We start from the raw sequence: 22,839 nt of genomic DNA, 5'->3' as shown, positions 1-22,839 counted from the left end.
GACGTGGATGGTGGGGGCGGAGGACGTGGATGGTGGGGGCGAGGACGTGGATGGTGGGGGCGAGGACGTGGATGGTGGGGGCGAGGACGTGGATGGTGGGGGCGAGGACGTGGATGGTGGGGGCGAGGACGTGGATGGTGGGGGCGAGGACGTGGATGGTGGGGGCGAGGACGTGGGTGGTGGGTGATGGGGGGGAAGACTTGGATGGTGGGGGGGGGGTGGGGATAGGACGTGGGGTGGTGGGGGGGGAGGATGTGGATGGTGGGGTGGTGGGGGGAGGATGTGGATGGTGGGGTGGTGGGGGGGGGGAGGACGTGGATGGTGGGGGGAGGATATGGATGGTGGGGTGGTGGGGGGGAGGACGTGGATGGTGGGGGCGAGGATGTGGATGGTGGGGGCGAGAACGTGGATGGTGGGGGCGAGAACGTGGATGGTGGGGGCGAGGACGTGGATGGTGGGGGCGAGGACGTGGATGGTGGGGGCGAGGACGTGGATGGTGGGGGCGAGGACGTGGATGGTGGGGGCGAGGACGTGGGTGGTGGGTGATGGGGGGGAAGACTTGGATGGTGGGGGGGGAGGTGGGGGTAGGACTTGGACAGTGGGGTGGTGGGGGGGGAGGATGTGGATGGTGGGGTGGTGGGGGGGAGGATGTGGATGGTGGGGTGGTGGGGGGGGAGGACGTGGATGGTGGGGGGAGGACGTGGATGGTGGGGGGGAGGATGTGGATGGTGGGGTGGTGGGCGTTGAGGATGTGGATGGTGGGGAGGTGGGGGAAAATCATGGATGATGTGGATGGTGGGGGGGAGGATGTGGATGGTGGGGGGGAGGATGTGGATGGTGGGGGGGAGGTGGTGGGGAGGTGGGGAGGAGGACGTGGATGGTGGGGCAGTGCGACGTGGATGGTGGGAGGGGGAGGACGTGGATGGTGAGGTGGTAGGATGTGGATGGTGGGGTGGTGGGGGGGAGGATGTGGATGGTGGGGTGGTGGGGGGGGGGAGGACGTGGATGGTGGAGTGGTGGGGGGAGGACATGGATGGTGGGGTGGTGGGGGGTGAGGATGTGGATGGTGGGGAGGTGGGGGAAAATCATAGATGGTGGGGTGGTAGAGGGGGGAGGATGTGGATGGTGGGGTGGTGGGGAGGAGGACGTGGATGGTGGGGCAGTGCGACGTGGATGGTGGGAGGGGGAGGACATGGATGGTGAGGTGGTGGGGGGGAGGATGTGGATGGTGGGGTGGTGGGGGGGAGGATGTGGATGGTGGGGTGGTGGGGGGGGGAGGACGTGGATGGTGGGGTGGTGGGGGGAGGACATGGATGGTGGGGTGGTGGGGGGGAGGATGTGGATGGTGTGGAGATGGGGGAAATCATGGATGGTGGGGTGGTGGGGAGGGGGAGGAAGTGGATGGTGGGTGGGGAGAAACGTGGATGGCCGGGCAGTGCGACGTGGATGGTGGGTGGGGGAGGACGTGGATTGTGGGAGAGAGGACATGGATGGTGGAGGGGGGAGGATGTGGATGGTGAGGGGAGGGATTTGGATGGTGGGGTGGTGGGGGGGGAGGACGTGGATGGTGGGGGGGGGGGAGGACGTGGATGGTGGGGGGGGGGGAGGACGTGGATGGTGGGGGGGGGGGGAGGACGTGGATGGTGGGGGAAAACGTGGATGGCGGGGCAGTGTGACGTGGATTGTGGGAGAGAGGACGTGGATGGTGGAGGAGGGAGGAGGGATGATGTGGATGGTGAGGGGTGGGGGATTTTGATGGTGGGGCGGGGAGGGGAGGGGGAGGACATGGATGGTGGAGAGAGAGAGGGGACATGAATGGTGGGGTCGGGGTGAAGGACTTGCCATCTACTTTATTACCAAAGTTCTAGAGATGTCATGTGAAGGGACAGGCAGCACATTGTCTGCATGGGAAAATGTATTCATTCAAATGATGCACTATTTCAACCACATAATGATCAGAATGTTAATCACAACCACAACCTCCACCTACTCCTGTCATTAATAAATCGTTGTGTGAGTACACGTAGGTTTCATTTTCATGGCGGAACTTCGTCAACATTGTGTGAACTTGACCAGGCAGGTGACTTCACCGGGCCGTTTGCTGTTCCCTTCTCAACACAAAGCTCATGATGCTGGGATTGCAGATTCAAATCCCGTATAGATGGTGAGAACTTGGATATTCTCGACTAATGTCCTTGGGTATGGCTCCGAATAGTCATTTAAAAGGAATAAATGGTGAGGATGACGCTGTATGTTTATGACGATCAGGTATATTATAATCCGAGATAAAGGAGCAATAACAGTCAATGGGTACCCCCCCCCCCCCTGGCACCGCAAAAAATAACCAGGGAGATACCGCAGAAGAGGACGACAAAGGGCAAAGTTCAAGGTTCATACTTCCAAATGGGATGCAAAGAGATTTAGCATATTCTGTGGCATAGCATCTCATCGAGTAAACCACCTTGCGATGATCAAAGTGTGTTCGTGACACGATCGCAGGGAATACCGTGCTCACGAAGCCTCTCGAGATTGCGTCATCCCCAGGGGTGAGCGTGTGAATGCCTCCATTGATATGCACACAGCAGCACTCGTTCGGTATTCATCGCACAGAGTGTGCAGTGTGCACGTGACAGGACAAACAGGCTCACGGTTGTTTGGGTTTTAAAGGTGTGGAAAGCTACCTCGAGGAACTGAAAGAGTGATCGAATTACAATGAATTTGGAGGTGCAGTGTTCGAACAGCCAATCTCCGCCAACGGACTCAAAACAGTTAGCTTTCCTTGACGTGAGGAAAGATTTTCATCGACAAATCTGAGCAACTACCAAAACTATGAAGAGACCATCTACATATTCCATACACAAAAAAGTTCAAACTTTTCTCAACACGTCCCCTTCCAATTGCACTTATCCCTTCAATTTCTAGATTTTTCTCAATTTACCCATACTCCCTCTACCCTCATGCCAACTCTCCTACCTCCCTCTTGTGTATATAAATGGTGCATGGCCTGTTACAGCAGACATGTGTGTCTGTGCAATGTTGGAGCATGGTTGTGAAGATAACCACGTTTGTACTAACCAGATGATCGCTTCCAACACACACTTGAGGTGTGTGTTGTCTAAACCAAGGATGAGCGTGATGTGTGTTGTATAAACCAAGGATGAGGGTGATGTGTGTTGTATAAACCAAGGATGAGGGTGATGTGTGTTGTATAAACCAAGGATGAGGGTGATGTGTGTTGTTGTCTAAACCAAGGATGAGGGTGATGTGTGTTGTATAAACCAAGGATGAGCGTGATGTGTGTTGTATAAACCAAGGATGAGGGTGATGTGTGTTGTATAAACCAAGGATGAGCGTGATGTGTGTTGTATAAACCAAGGATGAGGGTGAGGTGTGTTGTTGTCTAAACCAAGGATGAGGGTGATGTGTGTTGTATAAACCAAGGATGAAGGTGAGGTGTGTTGTTGTCTAAACCAAGGATGAGGGTGATGTGTGTTGTATAAACCAAGGATGAGCGTGATGTGTGTTGTATAAACCAAGGATGAGGGTGATGTGTGTTGTATAAACCAAGGATGAGGGTGATGTGTGTTGTATAAACCAAGGATGAGGGTGATGTGTGTTGTATAAACCAAGGATGAGGGTGATGTGTGTTGTATAAACCAAGGATGAGGGTGATGTGTGTTGTATAAACCAAGGATGAGGGTGATGTGTGTTGTATAAACCAAGGATGAGGGTGAGGTGTGTTGTTGTCTAAACCAAGGATGAGGGTGATGTGTGTTGTATAAACCAAGGATGAGCGTGGTGTGTTGTATAAACCAAGGATGAGGGTGATGTGTGTTGTATAAACCAAGGATGAGGGTGATGTGTGTTGTATAAACCAAGGATGAGGGTGATGTGTGTTGTATAAACCAAGGATGAGGGTGATGTGTGTTGTATAAACCAAGGATGAGGGTGATGTGTGTTGTCTAAACCAAGGATGAGGGTGATGTGTGTTGTATAAACCAAGGATGAGGGTGATGTGTGTTGTATAAACCAAGGATGAGGGTGAGGTATGTTGTTGTCTAAACCAAGGATGAGCGTGATGTGTGTTGTATAAACCAACGATGAGGGTGAGGTGCGTGTTGTCAATCAAGGATGAGGGTGAGGTGTGTTGTTGTCTAAACCAAGGATGAGGGTGATGTGTGTTGTATAAACCAAGCATGAGGGTGAGGTGTGTTGTCAATCAAGGATGAGGGTGAGGTGTGTTGTCGAAACCGATGATGAGGGTGAGGTGTGTTGTCTAAACTGAGGATGAGGGTGAGGTGTGTTGTCTAAACCAAGGATGAGGGTGATGTGTGTTGTCTAAACTGAGGATGAGGGTGAGGTGTGTTGTCTAAACAAAGGATGAGGGTGATGTGTGTTGTATAAACCAAGGATGAGGGTGAGGTGCGTGTTGTCAATCAAGGATGAGGGTGAGGTGTGTTGTCTAAACCGATGATGAGGGTGAGGTGTGTTGTCTAAACTGAGGCTGAGGGTGAGGTGTGTTGTCTAAACCAAGGATGAGGGTGAGGTGCGTGTTGTCAATCAAGGATGAGGGTGAGGTGTGTTGTCTAAACCGATGATGAGGGTGAGGTGTGTTGTCTAAACTGAGGCTGAGGGTGAGGTGTGTTGTCTAAACCGAGGATGAGGGTGAGGTGTATTGTCTAAACTGAGGCTGAGGGTGAGGTGTGTTGTCTAAACCAAGGATGAGGGTGAGGAGTGTTGTCTAAACCAAGGATGAGGGTGAGGTGTGTTGTCTAAACCAAGGATGAGGGTGAGCTGTGTTGTCTAAACCAAGGATGAGGGTGAGGTGTGTTGTCTAAACCAAGGATGAGGGTGAGGTGTGTTGTCTAAACCAAGGATGAGGGTGAGGTGTGTTGTCTAAACCAAGGATGAGGGTGAGGTGTGTTGTCTAAACCAAGGATGAGGGTGAGGTGTGTTGTCTAAACCAAGGATGAGGGGAGGGACGGAGGGATGAGGGGAGGAAAGGAAGAATGAAAGTGAGGGATGGAGGGATGAGGGGGAGGGATGGAGGGATGAGGGGAATGGATGGAGGTATGAGGGGAGGGACGGAGGTATGAGGAGGAGGGATGGAGGTATGATGGGAGGGACGGAGGTATGAGGGGAGGGACGGAGGTATGAGGGGAGGAAAGGAAGAATGAAAGTGAGGGATGGAGGGATGAGGGGGAGGGATGGAGGGATGAGGGGAATGGATGGAGGTATGAGGGGAGGGACGGAGGTATGAGGAGGAGGGATGGAGGTATGAGGGGAGGGATGGAGGTATGAGGGGAGGGACGGAGGTATGAGGGGAGGGACGGAGGTATGAGGGGAGGGACAGAGGGATGAGGGAGAGATAAACCTTCCTCTATTTTCGCTGTACAATATAACAGTATTTATAGGGAGATTACTGAAGCAAACATGAAAATTTCCAAATCCATTTACAAGACGTTTTATTTGTTTTTAACTAAAACTCATTCATCATCATACAAGCGTCTGTTTGTGGGTTTGTCTTCCACGCACTCCTAAACCGCTGGACAGAATGAGTAAAATCTGCTGGTTGTACTCGCAGTGTGCACGGGAATGTTTTAGGGGGTTAAAAAAAAAAATCATAGTCCTGGGGGTTCAGGGTGGAGGGAAGACTCCAATTATTTTTCCTTCTTTCTCTGTCTCTCTCTATGTGCAGCGTATATGTGCAGCTGCTCCCAGAGGGAATGTGTAAATATTACAAGTCAAAACAAAATACCCAAATTCTGGAAGAATGAACCCACCTGGAAGCACAGATTGATAGAATCCTCCACAACATTGATTAATAAAATAAATAAATGTTGATATAATCAAATAAACACACCTCACCAAATCTGTTTTTACAGGTTAAATAAAAAAATACACCTTTTGATCCCAACAGTGCAGAACCAGTTTCTCACCTTTGTTCATCCACACAACCTGCCAGACTCCTGTCTGCCTCCATGTCTTCCATTACTACATCGCGGTAAAGAAAACGGAAATGATCTGTGAGTAAACGAAAACAACCAGGCGGAAATACAGAAATCCCTCTCCGTTCTAATATCCCCGATCTCCCCCATCTCCCCCATCTCCCCCATCTCCCCCATCCAGGTTACTGCTGCAGCTCCGGACATTACGTATTTAACAGAAACGTTTCTCTCAAAGGACGTTACCGATCCCTCAATCCCTCTGTCCCCTTGAACAATCCCATCCCCCGGCCTGGAGGTAGCATTTCTGTGTACATCAAGAACTCCAATGGTCATTGTCCATCGTCATCACTAACCCCTGATAAACCCATGGAGGGGTCATCACTGACCCCTCCAAGGGCTTTTCACCCTGTTTTGGGAATGGTCTCAGATGGCATCAGTGCCCATGTTCTCAAATCCTGCTCTGCCATTCTTGTTTCCCCCTCTATCTGCCATATTCAGCCTGTCCTCCTTTGGCAGCCTCCCCTCTGCACAGTAATCAGCAAACATCACTTCCGTCCACAAGGATGCAAAAACAGGCCGTACCAATTATAGACAAGTGAGCTGGCTTCCAATTACAAGCAAGGCCATAGAATCCAGCATTGCATCTCATGTCAAATCACTTCCTGTTTTCAAACCTGATCTCTGACCATCAGTTTGGATTCCGTCCCAGTCAATCAACTCCGGACGTGCTTCTGCTCTTCTCTCAGCAATGGTTGGACGCCCTCAATCTCAGACACGAGATCAGGATCGGTTCTCTCTCTCTCTCTCTGGACACATCTTAAACTTTTGTCACAGTCTGGCATCCCGCCTTACTCTGCAAACTCTGCCTTTAGCATCCAAGATCAACTCCACACATGGATTACCGACTTCCTCCACGCTCGAAGCCAACGTGTGGCACTCAACGGAATCCGTTCATCTCCTCTGACTGTCAAATGCCTGGGTCTCACCATCATCCATCATATTTCTTTGGCAAACCACATTTCAAAGTTGGCATCCAAAGCCAGCCACCGACTTGGCATCCTCCGTCATACAAAGTCTTTCCTTGGCACACTCGAACTCCGATGTCTACAAGACCTTCATCCGCAGCTTGTAAAACTGCTCTCCCCTCTGGGGTGGCTCCCCTGCCCCACAAATTGCTCAGCTTGATGCCATCGCCATGTTAAAAAAAAAACACGACCCTCCCCCCACTCTCTACACCCTCTACCAAATACCTAGTTTTTACCTGCGAAGTGTTGCATGTCTACATCTCCGCATGGTTGTTGTTGCTGTTGTTGTTCTTGTTGGACGTAGATTTTTGAAATGTGCACCCATCGGTCAGACAGCTGCCAGACCCCACCCAAATTTGTCCTTCAACTCCACCCACCATGGCACCCAGTCAAAATAATATGAACGCCATCTTGTTTTTCTGGTGGGCCTAAGACATCAGGCTTGTAGGCCTCTGCTGATTATACACTGCCCGGCTCTGTTGTGTCAAATTTCCATTGGCTTTGTTTGGGTCAATGTTCCGCATAATGAGGGAACCCCGATAAATCTTCTTAATGTCAAATAAGAATTATTATTTTAAACTTTAATCGAGCCCGTCAGCACGTATAGACCGAAAAATTAAATAAATAAACACGCCTTCCTAAAATATATAAAAAACAAAACATAAAAGTTTTGTAATTTTTGAACGGCCCCATGACTGTGACAAATCAGCAAATCAATACATACATATATGTATAAAAGCATTGCAAACTCGAGGAGGTTACACTGGTCACAATCGTACTTGCATTTTGAAAATGTTTTCTATCGATTGACCCAATGATGGGAAAAATAATCTGTTACAATCACCATTTATATAAACTTACTAACTCTTCCTTGTTGCCTGAAGGATAAACAAATGGGTTTCTGAAATACAACTCGGTGAGGGATGGATTCGCACGTACATCAGCGTAACCCACAAACATCTTCGCTTGGGTCCAGTCCGACGTCATCCCTCCTGGTCATGTGCTTAGCCTGAAAGAAAGGGCCAAACGACAATCTTTACATCCCAACACGAGTTGGGCGTCATTACCTCGCGTACAGGTAACTGGTTATGCTGCGTTTTAATGAAATGTAAAAAATGTGGCGGGTTGTGGTTGAATGTTCGGAGTTAGGGGTTAGAGTTACAGTGTGTAACACTCAACGGTGTTGTTTAAAAGAGTGAAAGGTAATAAGGATAACATTAAAACATAACAAAACGAGAGAGTAAGACGAAGCAGACAGATAATGTACATGTACCCTTTGGTGCTGGTACAGTAGGAGAGCCCTGAAGCGAGTATGACACACGTGATATAGACAAACGGACCTGCATCGCGCACATGTACGAACAGGTCTTAGCCTGCATCACCGTCAACTCCACAGGTTACTCACGCTCTCGCACCTGCATAATGCATTGCCGCACTCACGCACTGCACTCGCGTCACCAGACCACGTGGAATCTTTGCTTCCAGTTTCCACCACTTTCCAAATTTCCAAACCCATTAGATTAGCTTCCCCGGCGCCATCCGTTGGAAAGTGCACGACGGGCGAGGGACATTTTGTGAAGCATCTCGCACATCGTTTCCTATAAACACACCTGGCTGTCGCCCGACCAACAACAAGCAGACACCGCCGCCCGACGTGCCGCAACAAGCGATCGCCAGCACGTAGCCACTGGCGATCACCCGAAGGAAGCACACGAGCGGGATCCGCACACATGTGAATCGATGAAAGGGGAATAATTGGCAGCACGTTTGGGAGCAACCACACCACAAAATGTGCGGTCTTGTCAAAGGTCTACATCCGCAACACATGGAGGGTGGTACCGAGCGTCATGTGGACAGATTAAGTGACCGGTTATAGCAGTCATGGTCAAAGTGTGAAGAGAGTACGAGTCTGTGTTACCAGTCCCAGAAAAAAATGTACCTCACTCCACCCTCCCCCTTTACCGAGCGCTCACTCCACATTCACCTCATGACCAATTAATATTAATATAATGGTCCATACAAAACAGAAGTCACCTGGAAAAAAACCAAGCCAAACCAACACGGTCTCAGCATGCCAAAACCACTCCAACGAAACCCCTCAGCATGCCGAACTTCTACCTTACACCCCACCCCCCTCAGCATGCCGAACTTCTGCCTTACACCCCACCCCCCTCAGCATGCCAAGCTTCTGCCTTACACCCCACCCTCCGCCGCATGCCTAGCTTCTGCCTTACACCTCCCCACCCCCTTCAGCATGCCGAGCTTCTGCCTTACACCCCACCCTCCGCAGCATGCCAAACTTCTGCCTTGCACCCCACCCTCCGCAGCATGCCGAACTTCTGCCTGACACCCCACCCTCCGCAGCATGCCGAACTTCTGCCTTGCACCCCACCCTCCACAGCATGCCGAACTTCTGCCTGACACCCCACCCTCCGCAGCATGCCGAACGTCTGCCTTGCACCCCACCCTCCTCAGCATGCCGAACTTCTGCCTTGCACCCCACCCTCCTCAGCATGCCGAACTTCTGCCTTGCACCCCACCCTCCTCAGCATGCCGAACTTCTGCCTTGCACCCCACCCTCCTCAGCATGCCAAACTTCTGCCTTGCACCCCACCCTCCTCAGCATGCCGAACTTCTGCCTTGCACCCCACCCTCCTCAGCATGCCGAACTTCTGCCTTGCACCCCACCCTCCTCAGCATGCCGAACTTCTGCCTTGCACCCCACCCTCCGCAGCATGCCGAACTTCTGCCTTGCACCCCACCCTCCACAGCATGCCGAACTTCTGCCTTGCACCCCACCCTCCGCAGCATGCCGAACTTCTGCCTTGCACCCCACCCTCCTCAGCATGCCGAACTTCTGCCTGACACCCCACCCTCCGCAGCATGCCGAACCTCTGCCTTGCACCCCACCCTCCGCAGCATGCCGAACTTCTGCCTTACACCCCACCCTCCGCAGCATGCCAAACTTCTGCCTTGCACCCCACCCTCCGCAGCATGCCGAACGTCTGCCTTACACCCCACCCTCCGCAGCATGCCAAACTTCTGCCTTGCACCCCACCCTCCGCAGCATGCCGAACTTCTGCCTTGCACCCCACCCTCCGCAGCATGCCGAACCTCTGCCTGGCACCCCACCCTCCGCAGCATGCCGAACTTCTGCCTTACACCCCACCCTCCGCAGCATGCCGAACTTCTGCCTTGCACCCCACCCTCCGCAGCATGCCGAACTTCTGCCTGACACCCCACCCTCCGCAGCATGCCGAACTTCTGCCTTACACCCCACCCTCCGCAGCATGCCGAACTTCTACCTTACACCCCACCCCATCAGCATGCCAAACTTCTGCCTTACACTCCACCCTTCTCAGCATGCCGAACTTCTGCCTTACACCCCCACCCTCCTCAGCATGTCGAACTTCTGCCTTACACCCCACCCTCCTCAGCAGGCTGAACTTCTGCCTTACACCCCACCCTCCTCAGCATGCCGAACTTCTGTCTTGCACCCCACCCCCATCAGCATGCCGAACTTCTGCCTTACACCCCACCCTCCTCAGCATGCCAAACTTCTGCTTTACACCCCACCCTCCTCAGCATGCCGAACTTCTGCCTTACACCCCACCCTCCTCAGCATGCCGAACCTCTGCCTTACACCCCACCCTCCTCAGCATGCCGAACTTCTGCCTTACAACCCACCCTCCTCAGCAGGCCGAACACCCTCCCCTCGCCCCCCCCCCACCTCCTTCAAGAGCCATAGAATATCAGAGTTTGGCGAACTTAACAATCGGCGCAATGTTGTCACCAACTGTTCACGTGGGTGTGGCATTAATTACGTACTATTGGAATGTACCTTTCAGACCTTTAGACCTTTTCGATGTCTTAGACCTTTACAAACCATTCACTTTAGACCCTTTAAACCTTCAGACCCCTTGGCCCCTTTGGAGGTTTACAAACCTTTGACTTTAGACCCTTCAAACATTCAGACTTTTGACTTTAGACTCTCAGACCCCAGACATCTTAGGCCCCTTAAGACTTTTAGAGCTTTAACTTTAGACCCTCAAGACCACATGAGATCGTAAAGACCTTGAAGACAATTTTAACACATTAACCTCTCAAAACCCTTTAGACACTTTAGACCCTTTAACCCCCACAAAACCCTTAAGATACTTTAGACCCTTCAACACCCTCAGGACCCTTAAGACACTTTAGACCCTCAAGACCCCATTGGACCATCAAGACCACCCCAGATCCACTTTTTTGAAATACCGACTTCTTTCCTTGAAGTCCGAGCAGTGTCTATTTGTTTTTATCTCTCCCACCCCTCCGTTCCCCTGCCCCTTCCCCCCAAGCCCTCTCCCTCCTACAGATCTCCCGATGTCCCTTTTTTCTACTGTTGTACTTGTGTGCTTCCTTCAGCCTCAACCCTCTCCCCATATTGTCTCCCGCTCCATTTATTAAGTGTTTTATGTGTCTGTTTATGTATTTTTGCGATTAATGCTAGCTCTTTAGTCTTACACGAGCCTCGATCTTGTATACAAAAAAAAAAAAAACACCTTCCCCATTTGAACGGAAGGACTCCAAAGACAATTTAAACCCTTTAACCCCTCAAGACCCTTAAGACCCTTTAACCCCTCAAGACCCTTAAGACCCTTTAACCCCTCAAGACCCTTAAGATACTTTCGACCCTCAAGACCCCACTAGACCATCAACACCCCCATTATAACTGTTACGGATCCCGGATTTAGGTGAATTACTATTCATGTCATTGCTTATTAATGTTTATTCTATTAAAGGTTGTTGTGGTTAAATGGTTAGAGAGGCTCCGGATAACAGGAGACCGGAAACGGGATAGTGAACCGGAAGAAGAAAAACAAGACATGAGGTCCTGGAGAAGCGGCGATCTTCTTCCTCCTCGCCCAGCTCCGACGCGAGCGGTGTCGATATTGAGCAGCGTGGGGAACGCTGCGTTTGAAAGCCTGTCTGGCGAGAGGAGTTACCTGCGCGGGGTAATTACCGGTTACGCGTCAAGTTGCCGTGGGTTCATGCACGGAACCAAGCGTCCGGCACAGTTCGCCTCAACGTCTACAAGGACGCGTACGGGTCGCACCTTGGGCCTCGCGCGCTTTGCGAGCCGCGCTTTGCTTTGCCCGCTTTGCTTTGCAAGGAGGTGTGCGCTGCAGCAGCTGTTCCCGGTACGCGACGCAACCGCCCGTGTGCGGAGAAGTCGACCTTCACCTTGGTCTGGAGGGGCCCAGAGACATTGTGAGAGACAGGGACAATTGAGGGGTCATGAGTGGGGAAAGGGGGGAAATATATGAGATGGCCATCTTAGTAATATTGCGGATCGATTGTCGATTGTGTTGATGGATTGAGAATATATTATTAATTAATCCGGATCCTTGGTGTGGGGTTGCTTATTGACCTGAATTGTTTGTGTCTTTCATATTGATTGCATTACGAACGCGTATAAATCAGAGATCTTTCTGGTGGGGTCCTCCCACGGCCCGGGGGTCACCAAGACCAGGTAGTTACCGGGAGGACCACGTAACAGAATTGGGGGCTCGTCCAATTGAATTCCGGGATCTAAAATTGTATAACATAATAAAATAATAATTTTTATTAATTAAAATTAATTAATTAATTATTAATTGGTAAATTTTTGAGAAATTGTGGTAAAGTCTTGGGTGAAGGTTAACAGGGGTTAACGATAGTCACCATGGCGTTTGTTGCACAGAACTTTGCGGTAACACCTAGTGAGGCACAGTTCCGAGCGTTACTAAAAGCGGACCTCTTGAAATTGGCCAAACATTTTAACTTGGAGGTCCGAACTAATTTGAGGAAGGCAGAGTTGCAGACCACGGTGATACAATCTATGGTGGGATTAAGAACATGGGACGAGTTAGCCTGGCAGTGGCTACCCGAAGAACCAGAAGACGTTGAGCTCCGGAAACTGGAGTTGCAATTACGGAGCCAGGAACGGATCAAAGAAGAGGAAAGGAAAGCAGAAGAGAGGAGAGAAGAGAAACAAGCAGAGGAAAGGAGAGTGGAACGAGAACTCCAGGAAAGGTTAAAATAAGAAGAAAGGAAAGCAGAAAAGGAAAGAACAGAAGAGGAAAGGAAAGCAGAAGAGAGGAGAGAAGAGAAACAAGCAGAGGAAAGGAGAGTGGAACGAGAACTCCAGGAAAGGTTAGAAGGGAGAAAAGCAGAGGAGAGGAGAGCTGCAAGGGAACTCGAAGCAGAGGAGAGAAAAGCGGAAAGGGAATTAAAGGAACGTGACATGGAGCTTCAGCAAGAAATTAAATTCAAGGAGCTGGAGTTAATGAGAGAACGGGGAGAGGTACCACCACCCTTGCTGACTGGGCCGACACCTAGCCAGAACACCTGGAATGTGGGCAGACATGTGAGGCTGGTTCCACCCTTCAGTGAAAAGGAAGTCACTCAATTTTTTCCACACTTTGAGAAAGTGGCTCGACAGTTAAACTGGCCAGAGGAGGCCTGGACCATACTAGTGCAAAGTGTGCTGGTGGGTAAAGCTCAAGAGATTTATTCGGCGCTACCAATGGACCAATGTGCAGATTATGAGGTATTGAAGAAGCACATCCTCAAAGCCTATGAGTTGGTTCCTGAAGCTTACCGGCAAAAATTCAGGAATGTCAGGAAGAGGGAGAGTGAGACCCATGTGGAGTTTGCCAGAGTGAAAGAAAACATGTTTGATCGGTGGTGTGAGTCAAAAGGAGTCGGGAACGACTTCGAAGCATTGCATGACTTGATCCTGGTGGAGGAATTTCAACAGTGTGTCCACGAGGACATCAAAGTGTACCTGCAGGAAAAGAAAGTACCGAAGTTGTGGGACGCAGCCACCATGGCAGATGATTATGCCTTAACACACCGGATAGGGGTCCACGAACCTAACTCCTCGCCTAGATTTCCGCAGGGGAGTTGTGGAACAGCAGGTGCGGAGAACGACAATAAATGGCGGCGGCCTCGAGATGATTATGGGGACAACGCTGATACCCGAACTGTTCAAAATCAGAGGGCGACGGGCCCAGGACAAACTTATTTTTCGGGGGGCCCGAGGCAGACCACGAGTTTTTCCTCCGGACCTACTTGCGCTTTTTGCAAGAAACCTGGACACTTGATGTCCAGTTGTTACCTCATGAAAAGGGAAAACCCAGAGCTGAGTCCGACTATTACAACTCCGAATGCGATGGCAAGCGTAATAAATTGCCCACAGAAGAGTTACCAACCATTTATTTATGAGGGGTTGGTCTCCCTCGAGGGAGACTTGACTAACCCAAGACCTGTTAGGGTATTGAGGGACACAGGAGCCCATCAATCCTTAATGCTTGAAGGCATTTTGCCATTGTCAAAGAGTACCGCAACTGGTGATAGGGTTCGGTTACAAGGGATTGGTGGCTGTGTTAGTGCCCCACTTCATGTTATCCATTTGGAATCCGATTTGGTGTCAGGACCGGTCACCGTCGGTTTACAAGCCACGCTTCCTGTAGAGGGAGTATCTGTGATTATCAGGAATGATTTGGCCGGACGGCAAATTTATGGTAACCCGAGGGTGGGTAAAGAGCACCGCAGGGGAAATAACACCACCCCAGCTCGGGATGGCGACAAAAGTGCCAAGTTATTTGTAGGGGGACTGAACTTCAACACAGAGGAAGAAGTTCTGACCTCTGTCTTCAACAGATATGGGCCGCTGGTGGAAGTGCGGGTGGTAAAAGACAGGGAAACGCAACGGTCAAGAGGGTTCGGCTTTGTCACGTTTGCAAGCACAAAAGACGCCAGGGAGGCAGAGAAGAATTGGAATGGTAAGGATTTGGAGGGTCGGACCATAACAGTAGGGAAGGCATTTCGTAGGCGTCGAGAGGTCTACAAAAGAGGACCACTTGGCGGTAGTTTTGGTGTTGGCAGCAGCCAATATTACTATGGAGGCTCCCAGAGTTACGGCATCTCCCGAAAGAATGATTGGCAGAGGACTGGCCGAGAAGGAGACCGCCAGTCAGGTGACTGCTGGGACAAGGGGTCCCACCGTAACTGTTAGGAGTCCGGAGAAGTTGAAGCACTCTATATACGGCGGAGCCGCCGAGCCTGGGCTCCTACACGGGCTAACCGTGAACGCCACGTTCTTAAAAGGCGTCCCGGTAGGGAACGTTCCTGCACGGACTAACCGTGAACTCCACGTTCTTAAAGGCGTCCATGTAATGAACTTTCCTCCCCGGACTAACCGTGAATCCCACATTCCTTAAGGCGTCCATGTAGTGAGTACTCAGCTGGGCCTCCATCCAAGAGCAACTAGAAGTTGTTGACGCTTGGTCTAGAGGGAATTACCTTGGAATCTCTGGGGGGTTTTGGTGAAAGTTTGTTGCTTTATTTTTGACATGCGATAATTGTGCCCGGGGGGAACTGATGATTTGGGGTATCGGGTTTGTTTATCAAAGTTGGCCGGCCCAGAAAGTTTTCGCGGGGTTCAAACTTTCTTTCTTGAAGGGGGGGAGTGTTACGGATCCCGGATTTAGGTGAATTACTATTCATGTCATTGCTTATTAATGTTTATTCTATTAAAAGTTGTTGTGGTTAAATGGTTAGAGAGGCTCCGGATAACAGGAGACCGGAAACGGGATAGTGAACCGGAAGAAGAAAAACAAGACACGAGGTCCTGGAGAAGCGGCGATCTTCTTCCTCCTCGCCCAGCTCCGACGCGAGCGGTGTCGATATTGAGCAGCGTGGGGAACGCTGCGTTTGAAAGCCCGTCTGGCGAGAGGAGTTACCTGCGCGGGGTAATTACCGGTTACGCGTCAAGTTGCCGTGGGTTCGTGCACGGAACCAAGCGTCCGGCACAGTTCGCCTCAACGTCTACAAGGACGCGTACGGGTCGCACCTTGGGCCTCGCGCGCTTTGCGAGCCGCGCTTTGCTTTGCCCGCTTTGCTTTGCAAGGAGGTGTGCGCTGCAGCAGCTGTTCCCGGTACGCGACGTGCACGTTTGGAGCACGTCAGCCAGGGGTTCGTTCAACCGCCCGTGTGCGGAGAAGTCGACCTTCACCTTTGTCTGGAGGGGCCCAGAGACATTGTGAGGGACAGTGACCATTGATGGGTCGTGAGTGGGGAAAGGGGGGAAATATATGAGATGGCCAACCTCGTAATATTGCGGATTGATTGTTGATTGTGTTGATGGATTGAGAATATATTATTAATTAATCCGGATCATTGGTGTGGGGTTGCTTATTGACCTGAATTGTTTGTGTCTTTCATATTGATTGCATTACGAACGCGTATAAATCAGAGATCTTTCTGGCGGGGTCCTCCCACGGCCCGGGGGTCACCAAGACCAGGTAGTTACCGGGAGGACCACGTAACAATAACGCAAAGACTCGAAAGACAATTTAAACCCTTTAACCCCTCAAGACCCTATTAGAAAATAAAGATCGATCCTAAAGACAATTTAACCCCTTTAACCCCTCAAGACACCATTAGAACATAAAGATCGATCCTAAAGACAATTTAAACCCTTTAACCCCTCAAGACACCATTAGAACATAAAGATCGATCCTAAAGACAATTTAAACCCTTTAACCCCTCAAGACACCATTAGAACATAAAGATCGATCCTAAAGACAATTTAAACCCTTTAACCCCTCAAGACACTTTAGACTCTGAAGACACCATTAGACCCCTAAGACCCCACGCTATGAGGCTAGCTTTTTCATAACTTAAGATGAACTCTTTGAATGCACTAGGTATGCCAAGTCACAAACAAGGTTTCTTATATCTCAGCTTGGTGGTACAGAGATAAAACATCACCATAACATGTCACATTTCGTGACGTTTCATGGTTTTCTATAGTAGTATATTGCTTTCAAGCATGTAATATATGATCTACTCATGATTCTGTGTGGTCCCATATAAGTAACTAGATGGTATTCAGAGAATACTTACCCTGCGCATTCAACTTGTTGTGAGCCATCTCTTCTGTTTTTGAACATTGTTTTTCTTTGATCCAATATGGCTGCCAGACCACGTAAGTGATGACATCTTAAATTTATATTTTCTAATATAATTGTTGCATACATCATGCCCAATACATTTCAAACTGATCAGACTAAGCGTTGTCCCTGTCGAATCATGATGTCATAATTATGGCACCAATGACGTCATCGTTAACAACACCTATTCCCCATATGGAGTTCATTACAATGAGCCATGTTTCAATTTTTTCCACGCAGCGGTTTTGGAGATATAGAGGTGCAACATTTTTAGGTTTTTCCAAGATGGCGCCTGTACCACATGACCTATTACGTCTTGATTATGTTACGTGATCCTCCCGGTAACTACCTGGTCTTGGTGACCCCCGGACCGTGGGAGGACCCCGCCAGAAAGATCTCTGATTTATACGCTTTCGTAGCGCAATCAATATGAAAGACCCAATAATTCAAGTCAATAAGAAACCCCACACCAAGGATCCGGATTACTCAATAATATATTCCCCAATCAATCAACAACCATCAACAATCAATCACCAATATTACTAAGATGGCCATCTCATATATTTCCCCCCTTTCCCCACTCACGACCCCTCAATGGTCACTGTCCCTCACAATGTCTCTGGGCCCCTCCAGACCAAGGTGAAGGTCGACTTCTCCGCACACGGGCGGTGGAACGAACCTTGGCTGACGTGCTCCAAACATGCACGTCGCGTACCGGGAACAGCTGCTGCAGCGCACACCTCCTTGCAAAGCAAAGCGGGCAAAGCAAAGCGCGGCTCGCAAAGCGCGCGAGGCCCAAGGTGCGACCCGTACGCATCCTTGTAGACGTGGAGGCGAACTGTGCCGGACGCTTGGTTCCGTGCACGAACCCCCGGCAACTTGACGTGTAACCGGTAATTACCCCGCACAGGTAACTCCTCTCGCCAGACGGGCTTTCAAACGCAGCGTTCCCCACGCTGCTCAATATCGACACCGCTCGCGTCGGAGCTGGGCGATGAGAAGAAGATGGCCGCTTCTCCCGGACCTTGTCATCTTCTTCTCTTCCGGTTCACCATCCCGTTTCCTGTCTCCTGTTATCCAGAGCGCCTCTAACCATTTAACCACAACAACCTTTAATAGAATAAACATTAATAAGCAATGACCTGAATAGTAATTCACATAAATTCACATAAATCCGTAACAATTATCATTAAAATTCTGCATGAGGAGGTGCTCCGATGGTGAAAATTTCGTGCCCATCACACCAACAGTTGCTGAGAAAAAAAATTCAAAATGATCGGATACGTGTTGTACTTGTCGAATTATGACGTCATAACAAAGGCACAGATGACATCATCATTAACATATCTTATTCCCCAAGGGGAGTGCTTGACAATGAGCCATGTTTCATTTTTTCCATGGAGCAGTTTCAGAGATAGAGGTGCAACTTTTTTCGATTTTTTTCCAAGATAGCGCCTGTACCACGTGACCTATGACGTCATAATAATCATTAAAATATTCTCCAGGAGGAGGCGCTCCTATGGTGAAAATTTCATGTCAATCGGACCAACGGTTGCCGACAAAATGCATTTTTAAAATGCAGACACATACGGCACACGTACTACGTACATGAATGCTTAACCCCGCTTTTCGCTTCGTGAGCGCAAGGTAATAATATGAAATGTCACATGGCATATGCATGTCGGCATATAGATTATTTTCTTGTTTAGACCACAACTTTTAGTATACTCGTGGCATAAGGGAATGTCCATGATAAGATGGAATTATCATGGCATAGGATGCCACGTGGTACAACTCCAGATTCCACTCGGCGTGTAATGGATTATTTCATTTCGGGAGAGCAAGGGAATCTGTAAAAGGGAATCCCTTTCTCTCATTGTGGATCAATCAATATTTAGGTTATTTACTTTATCTTATTTGTCCTGATTATACTTGGCTCATTCCACTCCGATCCACTGAAATAATCCACTCCGATCCCCCTCCACCTCCTCAGCATGCCGATCCCCTCCTCTACCTCCTCAGCATGCCGATCCCACTCCACCTCCTCAGCATGCCGATCCCCTCCTCCACCTCCTCAGCATGCAGGCCCCTCCTCCACCTCCTCAGCATGCCGATCCCCCTCCACCTCCTCAGCATGCCGATCCCCTCCTCCACCTCCTCAGCATGCAGGCCCCTCCTCCTCCTCCCCTCAGCATGCCGACCCACCTCCCCCCTCCCCCCCAAACATCCACCACTCCCCTCAGCATGCTGATCCCCCTCGCCCCCACCACTCCCCTCAGAATGCTGATCCCTACGCCCCACCACTCCCCAGAGCATGCTTATCCCCTCGCCCCCACCACTCCCCTCCACCTAATCAGCATGCCGATCCCCCTCCACCTCCTCAGCATGCCAACCCCCCTCCCCTAACAGCAACGGAATTATTCTCAACACCGCACACACAAACGAGTCCTTGTTGGCTCTCCACTCCGCACGCCAAACTTTTACTTTGCCATATTTTCCTCCTTTCTGGATCACGATAGAGATGCATCTTCCTTCCACTGTCTGGCCGATTGGAACTGCTCCATGGGGAATAAATAGTACAAAATATTTTACACCCAAAAATGAAAAACGATGATGACGAGATGTAAATATGACAGAGTCCACGAAGATGGACACAATTTAGCGTTTTCCTCTGTGAAGGTGAGTAACAAGATGGTTCCTTGCGGTCATGTGATTACATATCCACCAATCACGATCGTTTTTGCTCAAACCGACTTCGCGGAAGTGTAGTATATTATGGCTCTGAGCATGACGACACCCCCACTTCTCCTCTACTCACCAATAGCTTGCCCCCCTCTCTACCCCCTTAAAGAAGCCGATCCCCACTACCCACATCAGCTGACCCCCTTCCGCCCGCCTCACTCTACAAACCCCTCCCCCTTCCGCCCGCCTCACTCTACAAACCCCTCCCCACTCCACACCCCTCAGCATGCTGACCCCCCTCAACGCCCAGAATTAAGGACCCCCTAAACTCCCCAGCATCACCGACCCCTCTCGACCCCCACCTCCCCCAAGACGCCAACTCCCCTCAATCCTTATCATGCCGATTCCCCCTCCACCTCCTCAGCATGCCGATCCCTCCTCCACCTCCTCAGCATGCCGATCCCTCCTCCACCTCCTCAGCATGCCAATCCCTCCTCCACCTCCTCAGCATGCCGATCCCCCCTCCACCTCCTCAGCATGCCGATCCCCTCACCTCCTCAGCATGCCGATCCCCCCTCCACCTCCTCAGCATGCCGATCCCCCTCCACTTCCTCAGCATGCCGATCCCTCCTCCACCTCCTCAGCATGCCGATCCCCTCCACCGCCTCAGCTTGCCGATTCCTCTCCTCCACCTAATCAGCATGCCGATCCCCCTCCACCTCCTCAGCATGCCAACCCCCCTCCCCTTCCACCTCCTCAACATGCCGATGCCCGCTCCACCTCCTCAGCATGCCGATCCCCCCCTCCACCTCCTCAGCATGCCGATATCCCCTCCACCTCCTCAGCATGCCGATCCCCCCTCCACCTCCTCAGCATGCCGATTCCCCCCTCCACCTCCTCAGCATGCCGATCCCCCCTCCAGCTTCTCAGTATGCCGATCCCCCCTCCACCTCCTCAGCATGCCGATCCCCCCTCCACCTCCTCAGCATGCCGATCCCCCCTCCACCTCCTCAGCATGCCGATCCCCCCTCCACCTCCTCAGCATGCCGATTCCCCCCTCCACCTCCTTAGCATGCCGATCCCCCCTCCACCTCCTCAGCATGCCGATCCCCCCTCCACCTCCTCAGCATGCCGATCCCCCCTCCACCTCCTCAGCATGCCGATCCCCCCTCCACCTCCTCAGCATGCCGATCCCCCCTCCACCTCCTCAGCATGCCGATCCCTCCTCCACCTCCTCAGCATACACATCCTTCCTCCACCTCCTCAGCATGCCGATCCCCCCACCACTTCCTCAGCATGCCGATCCCCCCTCCACCTCCTCAGCATGCCGATCCCCCTCCACCTCCTCAGCATGCCGATCCCCTCCTCCACCTCCTCAGCATGCCGATCCCCTCCTCCACCTCCTCCTCAGCATGCCGATCCCCTCCTCCACCTCCTCAGCATGCAGGGTCCTCCTCCTCCTCCTCCCCTCAGCATGCCGACCCACCTCCCCCCCCCCCAAACCTCCACTACTCCCCCAAACCTCCACCACTCCCCTCAGCATGCTGATCCCATCACCCTCACCACTCCCCTCAGAATGCTGATCCCCCTCGCCCCGACCACTCCCCTCAGCATGCTGATCCCCTCGCCCCCACCACTCCCCTCAGCATGCTGATCCCCTCGCCCCCACCACTCCCCTCAGCATGCTGATCCCCCTCGCCCCCACCACTCCCCTCAGCATGCTGATCCCCTCGCCCCCACCACTCCCCTCAGCATGCTGATCCCCCTCGCCCCCACCACTCCCCTCAGCATGCTGATCTCCTCGCCCCCACCACTTCCCTCAGCATGCTGATCTCCTCGCCCCCACCACTCCCCTCAGAATGCTGATCCCTACGCCCCACCACTCCCCAGAGCATGCTTATCCCCTCGCCCCCACCACTCCCCTCAGCATGCTGATCCCCTCGTCCCCACCACTCCCCTCAGCATGCTGATCCCCTCGCCCCCACCACTCCCCTCAGCATGCTGATCCCCTCGCCCCACCACTCCCCTCAGCATGCTGATCCCCTCGCCCCCACCACTCCCCTCAGCATGCTGATCCCCTCGCCCCCACCACTCCCCTCAGCATGCTGATCCCCTCACCCCCACCACTCCCCTCAGCATGCTGATCCCCTCGCCCCCACCACTCCCCTCAGCATGCTGATCCCCTCGCCCCCACCACTCCCCTCAGAATGCTGATCCCCCTCGCCCCCACCACTCTCCTCAGCATGCTGATCTCCTCGCCCCCACCATTCCCCTCAGAATGCTGATCCCCTCGCCCCCACCACTCCCCTCAGCATACTGATCTCCTCACCCCCACCACTCCCCTTAGCATGCTGATCCCCTCGCCCCCACCACTCCCCTCAGCATGCTGATCCCCTTGCAACCACCACTCCCCTCAGCATGCTGATCCCCTCGCCCCCACCACTCCCCTCAGCATGCTGACCCCCTCGCCCCCACCACTCCCCTCAGCATGCTGATCCCCTCGCCCCCACCACTCCCCTCAGAATGCTGATCCCCTCGCCCCCACAACTCCCCTCAGCATGCTGATCCCATCGCCCCCACCACTCCCCTCAGCATGCTGATCCCACCCCCACCCCTATCACTCCCCTCGGCATGCTGATCCACACCACTCCCCTACGCATGCTGATCACCCACCACTCCCCTCAGCATGCTGATCCCCTCGCCCCGACCACTCCCCTCAGCATGCTGATCCCACCCCCACCCCCATCACTCCCCTCGGCATGCTGATCCCCACCACTCCCCTCAGCATGCTGATCCCATCACCCTCACCACTCCGGCACTCCCCTCAGAATGCTGATCCCCCTCGCCCCGACCACTCCCCTCAGCATGCTGATCCCCTCGCCCCCACCACTCCCCTCAGCATGCTGATCCCCTCGCCGCCACCACTCCCCTCAGCATGCTGATCCCCCTCGCCCCCACCACTCCCCTCAGCATGCTGATCCCCTCGCCCCCACCACTCCCCTCAGCATGCTGATCCCCTCGCCCCCACCACTCCCCTCAGCATGCTGATCTCCTCGCCCCCACCACTTCCCTCAGCATGCTGATCTCCTCGCCCCCACCACTTCCCTCAGCATGCTGATCTCCTCGCCCCCACCACTCCCCTCAGCATGCTGATCCCCTCGCCCCCACCACTCTCCTCAGCATGCTGATCCCCCCCCACGC

At 52.2% G+C, this 22,839-nt stretch overlaps 1 protein-coding gene across 5 annotated transcripts in view; it reads right to left on the bottom strand.

Annotated features, from left to right (window-relative positions):
* LOC137439867 (rho GTPase-activating protein 32) overlaps positions 1–22,839 on the bottom strand; it is an 82,007-nt gene that overhangs the window by 58,710 nt on the left and 458 nt on the right. For 2 of the 5 annotated variants that reach the window (XM_068136059.2, XM_068136066.2), the window contains exons 2-3: positions 7,913–7,982; positions 5,940–5,994 (exon numbers count right to left, since the gene is read on the bottom strand). In XM_068136059.2, coding sequence (XP_067992160.2) covers positions 5,940–5,992 — 53 coding nt within the window. In that variant the 5' untranslated portion in view covers positions 5,993–5,994; positions 7,913–7,982. Of the gene's footprint in view, positions 1–5,939; positions 5,995–7,834; positions 7,983–15,201; positions 15,222–22,839 lie in introns of those variants that run through there. The other 3 variants (XM_068136064.2, XM_068136058.2, XM_068136065.2) reach the window with 3 other exon arrangements.

This window comes from Myxine glutinosa, chromosome 14, assembly GCF_964187855.1.
Source record: "Myxine glutinosa chromosome 14, kmMyxGlut1.1, whole genome shotgun sequence".
In the NCBI taxonomy this organism is placed as follows: domain Eukaryota; kingdom Metazoa; phylum Chordata; class Myxini; order Myxiniformes; family Myxinidae; genus Myxine; species Myxine glutinosa.
This window is presented reverse-complemented; position numbering and strand designations above follow the sequence as displayed.